This window comes from Crinia signifera, chromosome 6, assembly GCF_055691185.1.
Source record: "Crinia signifera chromosome 6, ASM5569118v1, whole genome shotgun sequence".
Lineage (NCBI taxonomy): Eukaryota > Metazoa > Chordata > Amphibia > Anura > Myobatrachidae > Crinia > Crinia signifera.
This window is the reverse complement of record NC_139222.1, coordinates 221,147,934-221,169,211: the sequence shown is the minus strand read 5'-3', so window position 1 is coordinate 221,169,211 and position 21,278 is coordinate 221,147,934. Positions and strand designations below refer to the sequence as shown.

Genomic DNA, 21,278 nt, shown 5'->3' with positions numbered 1-21,278 from the left:
CTGTCACCGTTAGCACACGCACACTACTGTTAACAAGCCGCCACCACTCCCCCCCCCACCCATATCTAACTCTTACCTTTAATGTTACCTGTAGAAACTGTTAATTTAGCTGTAGGCTGTAAATTCCTGGAATAATATATTCAACTGGACCAAGCAGTAATCCGTATTCTGAAAGATTGCAACACTAGAAAATGTATATGTTTGTACTGACAAACTCAACAATCATTTGTTTTTAAATACATTTTCATTTTATTTGGGAGAACATCATACATTATCGCCTGCAAATAGGTTGCATATTGTAGAGAGGAAGAAGTTTGGCAGTATAGAAGAAACATACATTTTTATCATAGAAGGATTACACATTAAGAGAAGATTCTTGATGAAAAATTATACAGAATTCAGTCTTTTCTGTTGCAGGATGTTGTGGCAATTTTAACTCTTTTAGCTATCAGGGAACTGTATTTTATTCTTTATTTATTCTAGATTATATTAAAAAGCAAAAGGGCGGGAACATACAAAAAAGACACACTGTTCATAGCAGCGGCCCATGCACAAAATGTATTGTGTGCTACTGTTATAAAATTCTTCAGTAATTCAGAACATGCATAAAATTTGCGACCTGGATGAGGAGTATGTACAATTTGTAGAGTATGGTAAAGGGGATGTGGAGATGACCTTAACAGACAATGTTATGTTTCAAGTGACTGCAAAGATTAAACGGTTAATGTCAAAATATATACCAAAAATACAATGGAAATCAGAACATATTTGTGGAACGAATAAGTAAATTGTTGGAGTTTTCAAACTTAGCAGTCCGGCAAATATCAAAAAAATTACCATGCAGTCTTGGATGAACAGGTACTAATATTGTAACGGTTGGACAGAGAATTGTCGCACGTTCTGCATAGTCTAAACAAATGCTTAGACTGCTTTAGTCTATGCAGAAATATAATAATAATAATAATAATAATAATAATAAAAAAAAAAGTCTGCTGCTGTTACGCAGTCATGTGATCAGCCATAGAAGCAACTGTAATACTCACAATAAACTAAAAAGTATTCATACCATCTATTTAACCTATAGATGTAGTTCCTGTACATCATAGGTTTATATATTAAATATTTGCAAAAAAGAAAACATGCATACACAAAATACAATGCCAAGCTTTACAGACTTGATATGAATCAAATTTTACTTTAACATAATGTACATTGCTCAATTAAAAGTACCCTAGAATAAACAATCATAATTTTTTAAAAAACTCTTTTTTTTTTCCATTTTCAACATTTTTCTGATTTTAAAGGGATGAAAAAATTTCCACAAATTTTGGGCAAAAAAGTATTTAAATTAAATATCGGTTTGATCTGTGTTCAAGTAATAAATGTTCCTATGTAGAAATTCTTTCCATAATCCTTAAAACTAAAAAATACAGCGAGTATAATACATAATCTGCAACATCTAATTATTACACCTGAGGTCAGCATTAGAGAACAGCCAACTTTTCATTTTGGCATTTGTGGATTTTCAAAATACATTTTGCAGCCTCGGTATGCTTAAGACATTTCTAATCTATCTTTCAAAGACATTTAATAAAACAAATGTCTTTTAAATAAATAGCTTTGAGGGATGTACTTAAATTCTGATTGAAAACAAAAAAAGATCTAGCTAGTGAACAAAAACAGATTTCCATTTGTAAACTTGAGTGTCAACAATGATAAGCGTGAGATGCTACACTAGATGTGCTTTCATGAAAAACAGCCCAATACTTTCCCATGATTCAAAGACCAGAGAGATATATAGTGCCAGGTTCTAAACAAGTCCAGTTCTTAGGAGTGAATTTAGCTTCTTTTGGGAAAACATGAAAAAGTTTAAAGACCGGGATCTGCTGCATTTCCCAGGAGTGTGAGCGGTTCAGTTATCAGGTCTTGCAGTGTCCCATGGCTATTGCAGCTGTTCTATCACAAAGCATAAATCTAGGACTCCTCAGGCAAGGTGTGAGAGTAAACCTGGACATGGAGCAGTCACTGGGCGTTGTTATTGCCAGTCCCGTTATTTTCCTTGGCATTTGTGTTTACTGAATTAATACCATCTTGTTGCCTGGCATCTTTCCTGGGTGGCATTCTTTCATTGATCCTGTCCAATCCCTTTGCTTCTTCAAAACTGCAGATTTTATGTTGCGGAGAAAATCCTCGTATTGCTTAAAATGAAAATGCAAAATGTTAGTTTATTGATATATATATATATAAAATGAATATATGAAATTGAAGTGCCAACACAATTACTAACAATTTGGATATGTAATATACAGTTATATAGCTCTAAACTTGAGTGCATAGTGTAAAATATCCTAGTAATCTTTACATTAGAACTGGAATGTGATCATAATTTCATTTTAAATATTACAATTATAATATTATTCAGGTGTAATATTCAGGGTTCTGTATCCTACGGGCATTGGTAATCTTTTATTATGAATCATTTAAATTAAAATGGGAAGTGATAAAATGTCAAACAAACTGGGCATATTTGTCTATTTGAAAAAAAGGGTAATTATATATACTAAGGGGCATTCAATTGTCTACCATAATTTTCCAAAGCAAATTGATTCACCGAGTGTTATTCAATTAGCCCCGATGCCAGCATTAATCAGGGATTATGCCTTGTATGACTAAGGCACACAAAGCATAATTCCCAATAAAATGCCTTCCGAGGGTGTCTATAAACACATGGGATCTGGATAATAACCACAAGGCAAAAATATACAGAATACCCTACTAAATCAGGCTGGTTTATATACAAACTACCAAAGTCCAAAAAAAAAAAAAACTGCAACCCCCCCAAAAGGAGATGTTTACCAAATGCAAGGTTATACTGCACTTTATACAACATAGAAATAATATGGACTCCCCAAAAAATGAACCCTGGTCCGTGTGTGTACATGGGCAGGCTAGATGGGCCAAGTGGTTTTCATCTGACGTTAATTGTATTTTTCTATGTTACATATAGGGATACATCGAGTTAATAAAAGAATACAATGCCCAGGTGTACAGACAATTCTGAAAGATTCCACTCAATTAAAAAAACAGCGACATTTTGAGGGGTATTCAATGCCCCTGACGGCGAGCAGTGCCGATAGCCCGCCGGCAGAGTATTCAACTCCCTCCCCTTCACTTTTCCGTTTTCACCTCGATGGTTCCCTTTGGTGAGGTGGAACCGGCGAGTGTGGCCATTAAAACGGCAAACCTTACAGTTTAAGGGGATCCTCGCCGGCCTCTGACTGAGGATTCTGGCCTAACATTAAATACGTCAAATCTGCGAAAAAAGCCATCCATGCCGTAGAAAACCCCCTTACCGAGGCATTGAATACCGCCCTTAATGTATGACTCTAATACACATTTGTGGATTAAAAATAAATCCTCCAGGGTACAGTATCATATTATAAGTGTTTTGTGTGTCCTCCCTTATCTTAAACTTAGAATGGTAACTGCTTACACAAGACATGTACGGGAGGTTGTATAAAAAGAAAATATGATAAATCTTGCACCACCAGAACAGCTGTACAACCACATGAAAGGGAATATACCACAGGAATTGGAATTACAGGTTTGAGTCATGCATAAATCAAACTTCAAGAGAAGAATTTGATCCAGGGACATCAGATCTCTCCTTCCACCACACACACAGAACAGAGTACACAAAAACATTTTAGATGTACAAGGACAACGAAGCTACAAAACCATGCCACAGGTAAGAAATAATACACAAGTAACTGAGCTGGCGGTACAGAAAAAGGGGGCAGTTCGATGGAAGATCAGTCTCTGGTTGTGCAAGTTACAAAATAAACAAAAACCCACTCAAAACCACACTTAACAGTTGAGTCCCCAACCCACACAGTTCTCTTGCCAATAGCATAGACACTAAGCATACCTTTATCAGCCTCAATTGCCTCAACTGTGGCTGTACAGAAGTGAGCAGATGCATGCAAAATGAATGAAAAAGATGAGAAGTGTAACATCGGATAACAAATAAAGGCAATGACCAATTCTATAGCATATACTTTCCATCCCAAAGTAGGTTTTACAAAATATAATACATAGTAGATGCATTTAAAGAAGCAAGTTTGTTAGATTGGCAATGTTCATTCTGGCAGCACCAATGAAAAGCAAAGAAAATATGTACATTACATTTCTACATAATGAAAAGGAAAATAAATGTAATAATGTTTGTGCTAAATGGAATATGTTTAAACGGTACTTATATGTTAGTTGGGCGCCACTAAGCTATTTGCTTAGTTTTCCGCGTCTCTCGCCACGCTTCGGGCTCCGTGGCTTGCTTGCACTCGCCACACTATATAAAATCAACTCCATGCCGACATGGATAGTGCGAGTATGAGCGTACTAACTATAGTGGGCGCCCAACTAACATATAAGTACCGTTTCATCATACAGAAAGAGGGAATGGTGGGCTGGTCTTACAATGAACTAATCATTTAATATTTTGAGCTGACAGCAGGGATAGAAGGTTATTTACACAGCAATTGAGTGACACAAAGGTTTGGCTGCATCCATACTAGCAGCAAAACACATTACATATTAATGTACGTATACAAACATACGGCACCTGTCAGACAACATTTACTCAGTTGCAGAACAATAGAATGCAAATGAACAATGATCAGATTAGAGACATCCGAGGGTGTATTTCTCCAGCAAATCCACACAAGAGAAATACAGCAGGAAATGACCAGACCGCACCATTGTGGGCAGCATTGGATTATTTTCTGTAAACAGTCAGCATCAAGGACAGATCAAGATGCCAAGTCAAATCATGGGCAGACCTGTGCGCATCGGGTCGGATTCGGGAGGTCGGACGGGCTGCACATAAGATTTGTTAAATCTTATGTGCAGCCCAAGGCGGGCAGGGGACGCAGCGTCTAGTACATGCAGTGGAGGGAGCCGAGCGGGGGACTGTAAGCAGGGAGCTGGGCTAGAGAGGCAGTGGGCGCACTATCCTGGGTGGGGGGGAATGCCGCAAATAGATACTTCCAGGCGGTGAACGCCGCAAGGGGATAAGAGACAGAGACCGGGTAGCGTAGGGCAAGCCGGGCACATAGAAATGAATGGACAGACAGTAATTGGCTGAGAGCTCTCTGACAGAGAGCTCTCAGCCAATCACTGACTGTTAATTCATTTCTATGTCCGCCCGCTGCTGCCCGGCTTCCCCTACGCTACCCGGTCTCTGCTCTCTGGTCCCCTCGCGGAGTTCACCGCCTGGACCAGTGCGCCCACTGCCTCCCCTGCCTGGCTCCCTGCTTGCAGTCCCCCGCTCGGCATCTGGCTCCCTCCACCGCAGGTACTACAGGCTGCGTCCGCTGCCTGCTTGCAGCCCCCATGCCCTGCTGAGCTCCCGGCTCCCGCTGACAGCAGCTCCCCGGGGGGACTGCATGTGATAAATCGCATGCGATTTATCACATGCAAAACCTGGCACATCAAGTGCCAAATCGTATGTGACCCCCCCAGGGGAGTTGTCAGTAGATTAGGTCCGACTTGTAATGTATGGGGGCCTTAAGCCTTTAGACTCGGCTATCAGTAACCGAGTGGTTTATGTACCCAGCACTGTTTGTTAACTTAACTCCTGGCGCCTGACCTCATTGTCACAACTACCTAATCTTGTCCACACCAGCAGCGGTCTCAGGTAGACCTTAGTGACATTGGTAGGCAGCCTCAATAACAATTCAGAATATCCAATTAGGATCGTCTGTAAATATAAATTTCCACAAAGAAACCTGGGTGTTTTTGACGACCACAGCCCTGTTTTCAAAAGAAAATTGGGGCTGCTTTTGGGGATTTGGTTTTGCCTGCCTAAGACCTGAAATCCTCACTAAGCTGAAGCATATGCTGGCTTACTGGGGCTAATTGGACAGCCCCTGGCGAGACAATTACCTGGATACCGTAACTATATATTCTGCTCTGTTTATGGAATGCTGGGTTTGTTTACAAGCAACAAAACCTTATTGACTGGATATGTGAAATGGTAAAAGCATTGATTCCGGTTAAAAAAAAAACCGAAATAAACCTGTAAAGCCAATCATTTTGACATTTTAAAGAAATAAACCAAATTCTAACCAATCTGAATAAATACAACACTAATTAACAAGCTTAAGGCATTGTCAGACCATGGACTAAAGTGTGTTAATTTTACCTACATACTGTATACAGCCCATATCAATACCGCAGCAGCAGTTTTCCTATAAGAATGCACCATGCCAGGAAACTGGTGGGTCCCATATAAGCCACACCTAGGAAATGGTGTGAGACTTGTGGTACAGTACGACAGTCATCACTTTTCTAAAAAATATTCTAAACTATTCAACTCTTAAAAGATAAATTATTTCAGGTTAAAATGCATTCAACACAGATACCTGTTATTTAAATACAAATCTTTATTTTTATGCAATAATACTGGGGCAATTAATACCTTTCAATTTGAAATGTACAAGGTTGTGGTTGATCCCCTCTCTATTGATTTCCTAGTAATACATCTTTAATGGCACCTAATGTGCTCCAACCCCCAAAAGCAGCAGGTCCATAGGATAAAAACATATAAGACAAATGTTTACGTATACTATTTTAATAACATATTGCTACAGAGAAAGGACTAGACAAACCAGACTAGCAAGAAGAGTCCGCTACACCTTAGAGCAGGCATTCCCAACCACGGTCCTCAGGCACACCAACAGTGCAGGTTTTGTAGATATCCAGGCTTGAGCACAGGTGACTTAATTAGTATCTGAGGGATTCTGATTAAACCATCTGTGCTGAAGCCTGGATATCACTAAAACCTGCACTGTTGGTGTGCCTTGAGGACCGTGGTTGGGAATGCCTGCCTTAGAGGAAGGAAACAGAGCAGAACAAGCAGATTTCTAGAAGGTTAATTGCACAGAAAACATAGAAGTACCAGGGTACAAAATGCAGCATAATACTAACATAATGCGGAACACCCTTTTTAAAGTTCTAATGCAGAGTTGGTAGCAAAATGGGTAAAAAGGAATCCCAAAAAATATGGCAGCATATGATAAATAGTGCAAAAATGAAATGGTCTCCCAGCAAACATATGACTAACATTGCTGCACTGATGAAGACTCATTTGCTTCAATGGGTTTTAACGGCACTCTGCCTGTGTGAGAGCACCTCTTCATGTTAACTTACAATTACTTTGTGACATGGGGAATAATTTCCTTTTTTTTTTTTTACAATGACAATAAAGAGTATCTTCTCTTTACACCCACAAGGACTCTCTGGTTTGGAAGGCTCAATGGGAGGAAATTCAAGTCCTCTCCCAGGTGAGTGTCTGGGAGCGATTTGGTGCATTGTACCTGGCACATACTATGATGCCCCAATCATACTTGTATCTTCTGGCTTAAGTGTTGGATGCAATGGTGTTTCCGCAAGCAGTAGCACTGCTACTAGCCCTGTGGCACTCAGGAGCTCATATTTCTGGTCACACCTAGGACCAGATTCTCTAAGCTTCAAAAGTTATAAAATAGAGAGTGATAAACGGCCAGCCAACCAGCTCCTACCTGCCATGTCACAGACTGTGTTTGAATAATGTCAGACAGGAGCTGATTGGCTGGCTGTTTATCACTCTCCGTTCTATCACTTTTGAAACTTAGAGAATCTGGCCCCTAGAGAGGGTACAAACTGCAATAAGCTAATTGCAGATCTACTATATGGGCAATTTCATCTCATGGCACCTAACCCAGGAGCTTTACATACCTGCAAAGAGAATTAAAATACCACTATGGCATACGTAAGTCCCGCTGTAATTGCGCATGGCAAAAACACATCAAACTGACCGTCGCAATGCTCACTCTGCATCAGCCCCTAAATCTGCAATTACCCATGGATTTCCTTATATTTGGTAACAGATCATAAATTTAGTCTGGCTATATTCAGATTCTGAAAAGTTTTCATAATAATAATTATTATTATTAGTAAGCTCAAAATGAGCATAGCGATCAGCTGCTGAGGATTCTGCTTCACGTTTGTACCCTGATAAGAGTTTTCTGCTTCAGATGCACAGTGAAATTGGCCAATGTACTAGTGTATAGACAAGAGCTGAAAAGCATTAGAAATTCCCAGCATGCATTAGTGGTGGAATTGGAAAGAGAAAGAGGTGCACCCCAGTCCATCTGAGGTACAGCTAGCCATTTATCATTACCACTTTGTAAAGTCTGTTTTCCTCCAGCCAGTACCCCGCTTGGCAGCATCCCTGTGGGTGTTAAACCCTTCAGCGTCAACACACTTTCACTTTCCTCCCTAGGAGACACAATTTGAGAGGGGGGGGGGGGGGGGAGGGGAGGAACAAAATCAAATTCATGTGAGAGGCAGTATTACAGATTCACTAACAAGACCTGAAGAGCAAGCAGAGTGCAAACATAATTCTGCCTCTTCCACGTGGCACAGTCACCCCATGCTGTAACATCTTCAGATTTAAGAGAAACAAAGTCAAACAAAATAGGGGTCAGACATATTTACACTGTTTTGATAGCACATGAATAAACCCCAATATGATCAGGGTTCAACTGACTGGCCTGTATTGGAGCCAGATGTGCATGTACTAGTTTATTAAAATAACCTGGAACCGTGTTGAAGGCTACTTTTGATAGTGACCTGTATAACCAAGTACCTGGACATGCAGCTTACATTTGAAATGGCTGGCTCCGGGAACATGGAGAGGTTTACAAAACAATACAGTATAAATACTTAAAAGTGTAATTTGGTTGGAAAAGCATGGTAAAAGGTTTCATGCCAAGTGATCTGAATAGAGAGGCAAACAACATAGTAAATAAAAAGGAGGGAGGCTCTTTCCTGGAAGCCTAGATGCATAAGATAAAAGCACCCAAAATGAGAAGAGCAAAAAGAAAGCGAGCATGCAGAGCAGGGTGTCAGGATATGCCACACTTGTAAATGAAGAAGGCATTCCTGAGTGTTGTACCCACCCATCGACTGCATGACTGGTAAGGGATCCATTATTATGTGGCTATTACAGGCAGCGGGACGCTGTCTGCTGTATTCCCACGTCGGCTGTCTGCACATGCTCCATTCCCAACACATTCCAAGGTAAGATACCAAGGAGAAATACACCATGATGGGGTTAGCTGCTCCCATACAAAACGTTACTTTATTTGTTAACCAAGCCATCACTTTAAAGGAAACATTTGATGAGATGGGATCTGGGTCGACATGCATTAAGTCAACATGGAAATAGATTGACACAAGCAAAAAGTTGAGACATGAGAAGGCAGGCATGAGTTTCTTCGGTACTTGTTTCCTATCACGGCCACAATCGCGGGCATCGTGTGCCTTAACTTTAAGGCACACGATGCCCGCGATTTCCTTTGAAAAAAGCAGTACTCAGGTACATCGCGTCGGTCGTGTGCCTTAAGAAGGCACACGACACGACCGACGCCCACGATTTCCCCATAGGCTTCAATGTTAAAATATTTTAACATTGAAGCCTATGCGCACCCGACGCGATGCCCCCGATTTGTCCATAGGCTTCAATGTTAAATTATTTTAACATTGAAACTGAGTCCATTTAACATAGGAAAAAATGGGAAAAGGCCGAATAAGGGCCATTTCTCATTGGGTATGGCCCCGTCATGTGTGTAAAAAATAATGGTCCCCCATTGTGGCCGCCACCACCACGATCGACGCGAACCCGAAGCGTGGCAAGCGCAGCGAGCCCGCGTGGGGCGGCGGTGCGCGTCCTCCGACCTTTTCATTCCCCTACTATCCACGTCGAGTTGAGAATAGATTAGTGTGGCGAGCGCAGCGAGCCCGAAGCGTGGCGAGCGCACGCTGATACCTGTGAAGCCCGCGAGGGGACGCAGGGATCTGTGAAGGTATCAGCGTCCGCTCGCCACGCTTCGGGCTCGGTGGCTCGCTGCGCTCGCCACACTAATCTATTCTCAACTCCACGCGGATAGTAGGGGAATGAAAAGGTCGGAGGACGCGCACCGCCGCCGCTCGCCATGCTTCGGGTTCGCGTCGATCGTGGGGGTGGCGCCCACAATGTGGGGCCATTATTTTTTACACACATGACGGGGCAATACCCAATGAGAAATGGCCCATATTGGCCCTTTTACCATTTTTTCCTATGTTAAATGGACCCAGTTTCAATGTTAAAATATTTTAACATTGAAGCCTATGGACACGATGGACCCGATTTCTCCATAGGCTTCAATGTTAAATTATTTTAACATTGAAGCCTATGGAGAAATCGGGTACATCGCGTCGGTCGCGTCGTGTGCGTTTTGGTATGCACCCGACGCAATTTTTTCCGACACGACCACCACGATAGAAATCGTGGTGGCCGTGCTAGGAAACAAGTACCGTTTCTTCATACTTTGCCATCCACAGGGACTACAACTGAAAATGCTGAAGTGTGCCCAGCGCAGTGATGCACATTCCCTTGTGTCTACCTAATCCCCATGCCCACCTAAACACTGTGGACTATGATCCATACATTATACATACCCTAATGAAAGGTAATCACTTCATCTGCTGTTAAAATCATGCAGCTGAAATATGGTTTTAAAATAATTTTAGAAATGTTTAATGTAATCCCAAGCATGACTGATTTGCAATGTAATCCATCTTTGTGTCACAAGAGCAGCACAAAAGATGTAATGAAACAAATAAAAAAAACTAAACTAAAATTAAACAAACTATGGGCCGAATCTAATCTGGTGAGAGATTTTTTTTTTTTAAAGCGGCAATCATTTACACTGAAAAACCAGGTTGACTTTGCCATGTAATGGATTGCTGCTTTAAATAAATGGGAAAACTCACCAAACTTTCTGATTCTCACACCCTATTACATTTGGCCCTATGTATCACAGACCAACACATTCAATTAACAAAAAAAAATGTTTAGAATGATATTGTACATTTCCTCTTGGTAATCAGATCACGAGTTAGACTCCACGTTCTCTAAATCAGTGGTTTTCGAACTCTGTCCTTAGCACCTTAATAGTTAACAATATTTAGGGACATACTTGAGCACAGGTAAATGAGTATTTCAGTTATTTTGTTTTATCTATCTGTATGCAAACATGGATATCACTAAACTAAAACCTGGACCGATAGTGTGCCGTAATGACCCATAAGTACAGAAACTGTGGTCTGCAGCTACACATCAGCCATTATATCAGCCAGATGTCACTTAAGTTAAGGTCCCCATACACGCTGTGATAAGCAGCGTGAAATGTGATGCGCGTTCTTGCGGGCATCACACAGTACAAGAAGTATGTGCTGCAAATACTTTTTGTACTGCCCGCGGATCGCATCACATGCAAAACACATGCGTTGTGATGCAATCCACCCGATAATGCATCACATTGCACCCAGCATGTATGGGGACCTTAAGACATCTTCACAGAGCTAGATGGAAGGGGCTCATGGATACAAGTATGCATCGCATCTAGTGTTCATTCTAGCACCCGCCATCTTTGAAATCCCATGCAGTTCCTCTTCCCTGCCTGGGGTGTTGCTGTCTGCTGTGGTGTTTCTAGCATAAGTCTGGTTTGCATATCAGTGCTGATATACAGACCACACTGTGCTAGAAGCACTACAGCAGACAGCGAGCATCAGAGGCTGGAGACAACAGCAAAGTGTTTTTCTGCTAAATAATTGTGAAACTGAGCACCCATTAAAGAAAGATTTTTTCCAGTTCCTTTGTGCTCTCAGACCTTGCTGCCTGATCCCTGTCCCGGGAGCACCAGCCCCAAATACACTTTAGACCAGGCATGTCCAACGTTGGCCCTCCAGATGTTGTGAAACTACACATCCCAGCATGCTTTGCCACAGTTTTGCTATTAGAGAATGCTAAAACTATTGCAAAGCATGCTGGGATGTGTAGTTTCAAAACATCTGGAGGGCCAACGTTGGACATGACTGCTTTAGACAATAAATGGTTGGGACAGTAAAAAGGCGCTGATCTATTGCAAATATTGATAGGGACGTCCTCTCTATCTTCTACCAGGTATCCTTCACTGGATGCACAGGGGTATATGGGACCACACTGACCTGAGTGTAGGTCCCTATGTACACATAGCGTTTTCTTTGTTTTTTCACTTCTCAAATAAATGGTCACACACTTTACATCAATAGGTCAATATCACTGACCTTGGGAGAGATCCCTATTTTCATGTAAAGGTATCTTTGAGGTAATCAAGATCTTCATATACCACACCAGCAAAACTCAGATTAAAAGTGGACTGACCTGTATAACAGTCCCTATGTTCATGTAGCGGTTTCTTTGCTTACAAGGTAGTCCCCACTTCAGAATACACGGTATGCCAGTAGTCTCAGAAGTAGAATTTATTCCATAAACAAGTTTAAAATCCAAAGCCTCTAGCTAGACGTCCTCGCTGTGGACCAGCCAAACCCGTGCACCAAGAGAACACACCACACATTCACAGCATCCCTGCCTGTGAGCCTTCTCCTTACACAGCGAGGACGTCTAGCTAGAGGCTTTGGATTTTAAACCTGTTTATGGAATAAATTCTACTTCTGAGACTACTGGCATACCGTGTATTCTGAAGTGGGGACTACCTTGTGAGCAAAGAAACCGCTACATGAACATAGGGACTGTTATACAGGTCAGTCCACTTTTTATCTGAGTTTTGCTGGTGTGGTATATGAAGATCTTGATTACCTCAAAGATACCTTTACATGAAAATAGGGATCTCTCCCAAGGTCAGTGATATTGACCTATTGATGTAAAGTGTGTGACCATTTATTTGAGAAGTGAAAAAACAAAGAAAACGCTATGTGTACATAGGGACCTACACTCAGGTCAGTGTGGTCCCATATACCCCCGTGCATCCAGTGAAGGATACCTGGTAGAAGATAGAGAGGACGTCCCTATCAATATTTGCGATAGATCAGCGCCTTTTTACTGTCCCAACCATTTATTGTCTAATGAGCACCCATTAACCTTATATGGATCAGCGGTAGTTATGATGCAGGAATATCTCTGCTTTCCCAATCACACTACTCCTAACGGAGGAGTTCTATTACCGTGACAGATAGATTTCCATTTACCTGAGCACAGAGAAGACTCTTGCCATCTTGCCAATTGCCCGAATTTTGTTCCTGATGATTTCTTTACGAGCTGCAGCTGTACCTACTTTCAATGGAATAAAAAGAATCTCAAGCTCAGGAACAAAGAAAACAGTACAAAAACCTGACAGAGACCGCAACACACCAACACAAGCTTTCACAAGTTTGTTTTCACAAACTTCCAATAGTTTTGGTTAAGAACATTAGCAAAAGCAAAATATAACAAACCGGAGCAAAAAACCCGCTAAACTAAGGAAATACGTTCCCACTCCTGCTGTTACATGTGCGGATCCATTTCAGATGGATACATTCAGATAACACCATTGAACTGTTAGCACATTAAACGACTCTTCATGGGGACAGAAAAGTATGAGAAATATTACACATAACAAAACAAAACTATACAATCCATTCCCCAGCCTATCCATCTGACTCATACACAGAGTATAAAGGAAGCAGCAAGAAGCAGTGTCTGTGATGAGTAACATCCCGAATGCAACCATAGAGGTTTACTAGATCTGCCTAGAGTCAGACATGCTGAATGGCTTCAACGTGTTCAGTTTATGCCCTGATTTAGATTTCAAACTATGAAAGTTGCATTTTACATGGGATGTTGCTATGGGCAACCAATCAGATCCTGTCTAATCTTCTGCTAAATAAGTAGATGCTGATTGGTTACCCATAGGAACATCCCATGTGAAATAGAGCTCCCATCTTAGTACATTTTCCTCTATGAGGATAATTCAATTAATGTACAAAAAAAAAAAGTGTGGTTGAGGGGATCCTGTCACACTGTATTTCTACATATTGTAGTCATGGTGTCAGGAAAAGAGTTTCCTATAGAATGCGATATGTTTACTGAGCTTATAACTTTCTCACTACTGTAGTGGTGGCCTCAGGAAAACAGTGTTTCGTATAGAACGCTGTATGTCACTAAGCTATAACATGGATACTAATGCTGCGTACCATAGGTGGTCTGCGGAGTTTACACCCAACCTAGCGGTGGATGATGTTTGACTATTGATGCAGCCGCTCTCATCTGAGTGGCTCCCAACTTGCCAATCGCCAGCCTCCGCCAGCAAATGGGGCGCTCACGCGCCATCACCGGTGCACCCGCTGCCAGATACCAGGAGATGGCGCGCTGGAGACAACAAAGAGAGCCGTTTGTAGGAAAGCCTATGCTCAAAAATATCTGCTACAGTGATGGACATTTCAACTGGGTGTGCAAATTGAAAAGCTCACTCAGCGGTGATGTTAGGACGACACTTCGAGCGGCTGGTCGGTAAGTGTGTAAACAACCGAAAAGCAAGTGGAAACCAGTGCTTACTTTACCAACATTTTGAGAAGCAGAATTGTATAAGCATATTGGAAAATTTGGAAACTGCTAAAATGAGCCATCCCAGTGTGTGGAGACTAAGGGGGGTATTCAATGTCTGTCGAGGTGTGCGGGTTGTCGAGCTTGATGGATAGCTCGACCGATTTTGGGTATTATTTATGAGCTCGCATATTCAATGTGGTTTATTTCTCGCCTGGGGTTTTTTTTTTTCGTTTTGCTCCCCAGTCGAGAAAGAGTTTTCTCCCCTAGTCGAGCAGACCGCACAGATTGTTAGCTCGACTTTAGGTCCACTCTATTCAATGTTTGCATTTTTTCCTCTGCTCGCTGGGGCTCGGGCATGTGTATACCCGACTACATCTGTTGGCGTACTGCAGCCGGCACCTGTCAAACTATAGACAGGCAGCGGCACCGTCAGTGAGCTCGGCACACCCACAGCTAGCACAGCGGAGCCCAGAGTGAAATAAACGTTGAGCTGCTGCTGCTGCTGTCAGCGTCACCCAGGGGAAAGCAGGTGCTGGAACTTCCTGGAGTTGTAACCCTCCCGCATTTAGCGGGAGGCACCGGGGTTTTACACAAGCCTCCTGCTGCCCCGCTAACCCAGCTTACCCTCCCGGGTATTGATGGTTAATTACCTGAAAATCCGGACCGCGCATCTGCTAGTCCAGATAATCGGTGCCCGGGGCATAGGACGCATCATGATTAGATGTCGTTGTAGTCCTACATCCAAAAGCCAGTCAACGCGGGTTTATGAGCCGGTGGCCGCTCTGTTGCAGCACAGGACAGTGCTGGGAGAGGGCTGCAGAGCTTGCTCAATGTACTGAGAGCTCTGCACAGCACTGATGCAGCGGACTACCGTTCTCCTTCTTCGCCATCTACTGCTGCACCATCTGTCACACTGACAGGCAGTAGGTTAGCAGCAGTGTGAGTGACAGTGACCACGGAGGTTCACTTTCACTGCGTAGTGTTACAGCAGGACATGTCCCCGCCTCCTCCCACAGGCTCCGCCCCTTTAGCAGCCAGAATACAGGATGGGACAGGCGAGGCGGGAAACGACGGGGAGACGAATGCCCACAGCTCGCACCAATGGGCTAATCTCGACGGGCGGGGACTCGCGTGATTGGCACATTGAATAGCCGTGACCTCGCAAGGTCGAGTAAAAAAAAAAAAGGCGAGCAGAACGAGAAAAGAAAAAAAAAATATTTTTGAAACAGCTCGACAGACATTGAATACCCCCCTAAAGCTGGAGAAGAGGTGTAAATAAACTTTTATTTGAAAACACCTGCAAGGATATTAAGTCAAGCGTGGGTACACATTAGCCGTTTATATTTAACATCATAGAGCGGCTCCATCTGTACCTTTGGCAGTTGGCCCGCCAGACGAGGTGTGTAGCAAAGTGGAGAAGTGTTGCACAACCTGGCTAGTGTGGCGTAAGGCGTTTGCCGGGGAGTCTAATGCTTACTTTCATCCACCAGATGTTGCTTTTGATGCGCATGTGTGAGGTCTTTAATGAAATACAGTAAAAGGGTTTATCCCAATGAAATTTTAATAAAAAAAAAAAATTATTTAATGTAAATGCTGCTAGGTGGTGGGCTCGCTTGTGGCCAATAATCTCAGCCTGCCACCATGTTGTACAGTAACTATGCTAAATAGACGCTCATCCAGCCCCAGGCATGCTGTGGGGAAATGTATGGTGAGCTTAGCCCACTCTTACGGAGCTAAACTCCGCATACATTTCCCCACCGACTCCCTGGGGCTGAATGAGCATAATTACTGTACAACATGATGGCAGGCCCAGAATATCGGCCACAAGGCAACCCACCCATATGGAGCTACAGTACACCGGTAAAGTGGAAGCAAAGGCGAACAGCAAATGGCAATAGCACATCACATATCCATCCGCGGCAATGCACTGTAGTTTTCATTATTGGAGCAATCGCCACCTAGCTGCAAAGCAGTGTAATCACATGATTTTGCCATATTAATGTCTTAGTGCACCACAATGGGACACTTCTCCTGGCCCGACAACAAAGCCAGTATGGCGGGCCAACAGGATAGATGAGTGTGGCTACATGTTAGACCTTTGTTTCAACTTCGGAATCAGAGTAAAGAAAGAGATATTCAAATTAAGCAATTCCCTGTTTGAGGTACAGGATATCCGGTGACATTTGGGACTTTAATCAGGAATATTTTGCATAGAGAAAGCGAACTAAGAGCTGGTTTCCACTAGTTTTTTGGTGTCATCATCTATAGTGGAAGAAATGGGAGCGTGTACCCTTACAGCTGCCATGGCTAGTACAGAAAGCTCTCAAATGTGTTTAATCAATCAGATTTTTCCATCGAGCTGACCAGTACCATTATATGCACATTGCTGGGCAATGGAACCAAAAATGTTGGAACTGAATATTCAACAGATACCTAAGTATATGTAGGAATAGGTTTTGAAACCATATAGTTCAAACATGTTTACAAATGCTGAAGAGGAATATAACCCATTAAACCCGTTTAATAAGGGAAACTTTTATATGGTTCTATCACTTGTATACACATGAATTAAGTGAATAAAAACAAACCTGCTCCAATAAAGTAAAACCATGATATTTAATAATACTTGAGTAATCATCACAAAAACACGGTGTCCTCAAATTCATGTGTGCTGACACAGCAAGTGAATGCTTTCGGTTTGTACCTGCAAGCCTCTATCTATATCAGAGCTGGGCAATTGCGGCCCTCCAGATGTTGAGGAACTACACATCCCAGCATGCCTTGCATCAGTTTCAGCATGGCCACATAGCAAAACTAATGCAAAGCATCCTGGGATGTGTAGTTCCTCAACATCTGGAGGGCCGCAATTGCCCAGCCCTGATCTATATGGTAGGATTGAATTATTTAGAATGCTTTTCTATTTGTCGCACGGATTCTGTTAATCTTTTTACATTAGGGGCAGATTTAATCAATCACAGGAATAACGGCTGCACATGTGTCAGGTTCGAACAATGAGGGCTGTTCGATCTGAGTCCGTAGAAATGTGCGGACTATTTTCAGCTTCAAAAAGCAGGAGTAGAATCTGCTAGGGCTATTATTGCACCCCACCGAGTCAGCATGGATGGCTGGGTAGTTCTCCGTTCAGGAGCAATAATGGTGGCCGCAATTCTCGGATGCGTTTTGAACTTTTTAGCTCAAAACGCATCACTTGTAGTTCAAATTGCACCATGTTTATTTTGGCTTGCGATGCGCGCTCCCACGTCATTCATACCGCAAGCCAAAAAATGATTTGCAGCACGTATGGTTTATACTAGATAGCATCACATCTAGTTCTAATCGCACGCTCGTGCAGCTTATCGCACGCGATTTAAACTAGATCCGATGCGAGCAGCCGTAATAACGAGTTAGAAACCCCAACAAAAGAATCACAAGTCACCGCACTTGCACAACTGACAATCAGGTAATAGAGTTGACCCTTAAAGTGTTTAACATGACACAAGCAAAACTAGCATTTGACTTTAGAGGTTTAAAAGAAGGAAATAGGTCACTTCTACATAGTGGCAACACTTACAATATCCTTCCCCAGACTTTCACAAACATCAATCTAAAAAGGATTCTCTCGAAACACTGCACATGCAGAAATGTGAAAGGAAAAGAAAAATGATGAAGCAGGAAACACACATGGAAACGTCCCCCTAGTCATGCAGGGCCAACAATACAGAATGTTAGGTACAAAGATGATGAAATTGACAGATGAAAATAATGGAAGGAAACATAAGAGTAAATGTCATGCACAGAAAGACAGATGTCTAGGAATATGACTTCTGAGCAGTGCAAAATGCAAATGATATCCAAATGCTCTCAGGAATATGTGTGAGCGATAAAATCAAAATACCAATAAAAAGGGGGGGGGGGTTAAAAAAAAATTAGGAACAAGAAAAATGCTACACGGGTAATTTACATGTAACATCATTTAAATGTGTTGTGTAGCAAATTCAAAAAAAGAAGAAAAAAAAAACTGGGAAGTCATATTTCAAAACAATGGTGCTCTGTCTGGTCTGTACCTTTTCTATTGCCATATATGAGTCGTTCTTCAGATGGAGAGTCCAGAAAAAAAGGAAGTGAACGATGGAGAAATAGGTGAGTGAGTCAAAGAAAAAAAAGAAAAAAAGAAAAAAAAAATATATATATATATATTTTTACTTGGCAGTAGCAAGAAAGAAGGCGGACTTCAAACGCAAGAAGGAAAAAAAATGGGGAAATTCTAGGCAGGACTCTCTGGAAGTGGTGGCAATAAATACATTAAGTCGGTGTAGTGTGGGTTCTCGCGCAAGGTACGAGGACAGCAAAGCATTAACCCCTTCATCGCCACAGGGTCAACAGCATGCTGGTTATGTTGCTGTTTTTTTGCAGTGGGGTTAAGAAGAACAGCGGAATATTTAAGAAAGTACAGTAAAGAAAACAGAAAGTTTAAGGTTAAGAGCCGGACATGCCATCAACAGCACAATTTTTCGGATCACGGGATAACCTTTTACAGAAAGTGAAAACCAGGTTTTCTTTATAGCGTGTGTTTAACAGCCTGCGCCATTTGTACGCAACTGCAATATGGAAAAGTAGATGGAAAATTGCATCTTCTAAGGACTGCATGCTTAAGAATGGGACAGAACAATGGACATGACAAGGTTGCAGCTGTTGAGGTTTGCGCAGTGATCAAATGGTGTACAAATTCTAACAATGCAAAACTATTGGATAGCAGCATGGTAAATGTAAGTAAGTAACAGCACAACAGTGATAAGGACACAGCTCAGTAAGCCTGGAAGTACGGGAAAATACAAGACTCAGAATAAGGCACCGCAGCAACTTACGCATTTGGTGCATTTATGCTTCAGAAATAATAATTACAATTTTATACACGTTGTAAAAAACACAGAATTTTGGCAAAGATGGTTATAGATTGTGAATGAATTCAATGGCTTAGTGAAACCTATCCGAGTTTTCACACTAGAATGATAATTCAGAAATTAAAATGACTATTGTAGATTTATACTGTGATCCGAAGTTTGAACAAAAATGTTAAGTACACTAGAGTAGTATATAAAAAAGGCACAGATCCTAATTTTTCGTCATTGCACAATATCACAGAAGAAATATCACCCTAATATTGACCTAATCAACCAAAATGCTCACTGTGCAATAAGAGCAAAAAGGAAATAAAATAACCATTCCATTTATAATTGATTTTTGCCTTATCTGTAACAATGTTTGAGAGCTTTAATTACATTACTACTAGGAGAATATGTGTCTGGTGTAAAAGAACTGTGGGATTGCCTAGATTCCATCCTAAAACAAAGAAAAACTATCAACTAGGTTACTAGACTGATTAAGTGTCAGTTTTTTATTTACTACAAATGGCAAACGCACAGATGCTCCTTCATTAATAATGAAAAATAGTAGTAGTTTAACACTTCATACCAGTGAAGTTCATATCTGCTACAGTTAAATCACAATTTTGGTTCTCTTTGGATAGATAATAGGAACAGGACTAAATGAAATCTACACTCTGATCTAGTGTTCATGTATTGTAAACACAAGAAATATAGAACACAATGATTTCTACCACACCATCAGCAGAATGTGTGGGGGACGGCCCTATTCTTAACAAAGCAGGGCAAAAAAAAAAATTGTAACTGAATTTTTAGCCCTACTCAATCTTAACTGAAAGACGCACTAATATTTTCCACTCCAAGAACTTCTATGTTGATAAAGACTAGGACTCCACCCCCCTTCCCCATTTCATTACAGGAAAATCCTAGAGTATACCCTACAGTGCAGGTAAATTGGTAGGATACAAAAAAGGGATTATTAAAAATGATCCTACCGTCAAATTGATCTTCTCCTTCGGTCATCAACTCGTCATCTGAGCAAATGCTGAGAACGTTCACCAGCATCTCTGTAACTGTGTTCAACAGAACAAAGGACAGGTTACTGCAAACCACACAGCGTGACAGAATACCGTGAACAGAATCATTTATATTTCACATGGAACTTGCCTTCATTTCTTACGGACCTTTCTTATAAATTCTGTTCACAACAGTAAATAGAAGCACAGATTGTTAAGTAACAGCTGTTATCCCAATACCAAGAAAAAGTTACACACTATGAATAGCGCATTCTATAGCCAAATACAATCAACAGTAAAGAAGGAAAAGTTAATTTCAGAGGTTTACAGGATGTTCTAAGAAAACTACTGCTGGAAAGCTTCTCTAAAAGAAAATCTATGAAAAACATGCAACGGTTAAGAGTTGTTTCTCTTCTCTACGAAGGAAAAACTCATCACATTTCATATAACATTCTTCCTAAGACTACTAGATTCTCGATGTACCAATAAGTCACAGTTTCTGTATAGCTCATGACACGATGAGTGAAAACGAGCGCCAACCAGCAACATCCACTAGACGCCTAGGGGGATGTAGGCGATATCTTAGTAGTCACTTTCCTGACTGTCAGAATGCTGACAGTGGCAAGTGACGGGGTTAGCGTTATGTTTTGGAAGTGGGGTGTACAAGTGGAGAGGGATATGGGTGATGACAGTTAGTATTAGGAACAGGGTAAGGGTTAAAATACTCATCAGGATCGGTCAGGATTTTGAACGTAGGGTTACCACTCTGGCATATCTATACCATCCCTGGCCCAGGAAGTGCTGCAAAGTGTGATGCTGAATAATCAAGCTTCGCTTTGTTGCTTTGTATTTCTTTCCAACACACAAATTTGGTTTGACAGCATTAATATTTGCAATATTTGATCTATACCACAGTCCCTGGTTAACAGC

General features: G+C 41.6%; 1 protein-coding gene across 8 annotated transcripts in view; it reads right to left on the bottom strand.

Moving 5' to 3' along the window:
- Positions 1 to 225: 225 nt before the first annotated feature.
- PPP3CB (protein phosphatase 3 catalytic subunit beta) overlaps positions 226 to 21,278 on the bottom strand; it is a 52,577-nt gene continuing 31,524 nt past the window's right edge. For 2 of the 8 annotated variants that reach the window (XM_083148881.1, XM_083148886.1), the window contains exons 10-15: positions 20,328 to 20,405; positions 18,514 to 18,540; positions 13,114 to 13,198; positions 8,222 to 8,319; positions 3,929 to 3,958; positions 226 to 2,198 (exon numbers count right to left, since the gene is read on the bottom strand). In XM_083148881.1, coding sequence (XP_083005007.1) covers positions 2,023 to 2,198; positions 3,929 to 3,958; positions 8,222 to 8,319; positions 13,114 to 13,198; positions 18,514 to 18,540; positions 20,328 to 20,405 — 494 coding nt within the window. In that variant the 3' untranslated portion in view covers positions 226 to 2,022. Of the gene's footprint in view, positions 2,199 to 3,928; positions 3,959 to 5,311; positions 6,300 to 8,221; positions 8,320 to 13,113; positions 13,199 to 18,513; positions 18,541 to 20,327; positions 20,406 to 21,278 lie in introns of those variants that run through there. The other 6 variants (XM_083148885.1, XM_083148883.1, XM_083148884.1 and 3 more) reach the window with 6 other exon arrangements.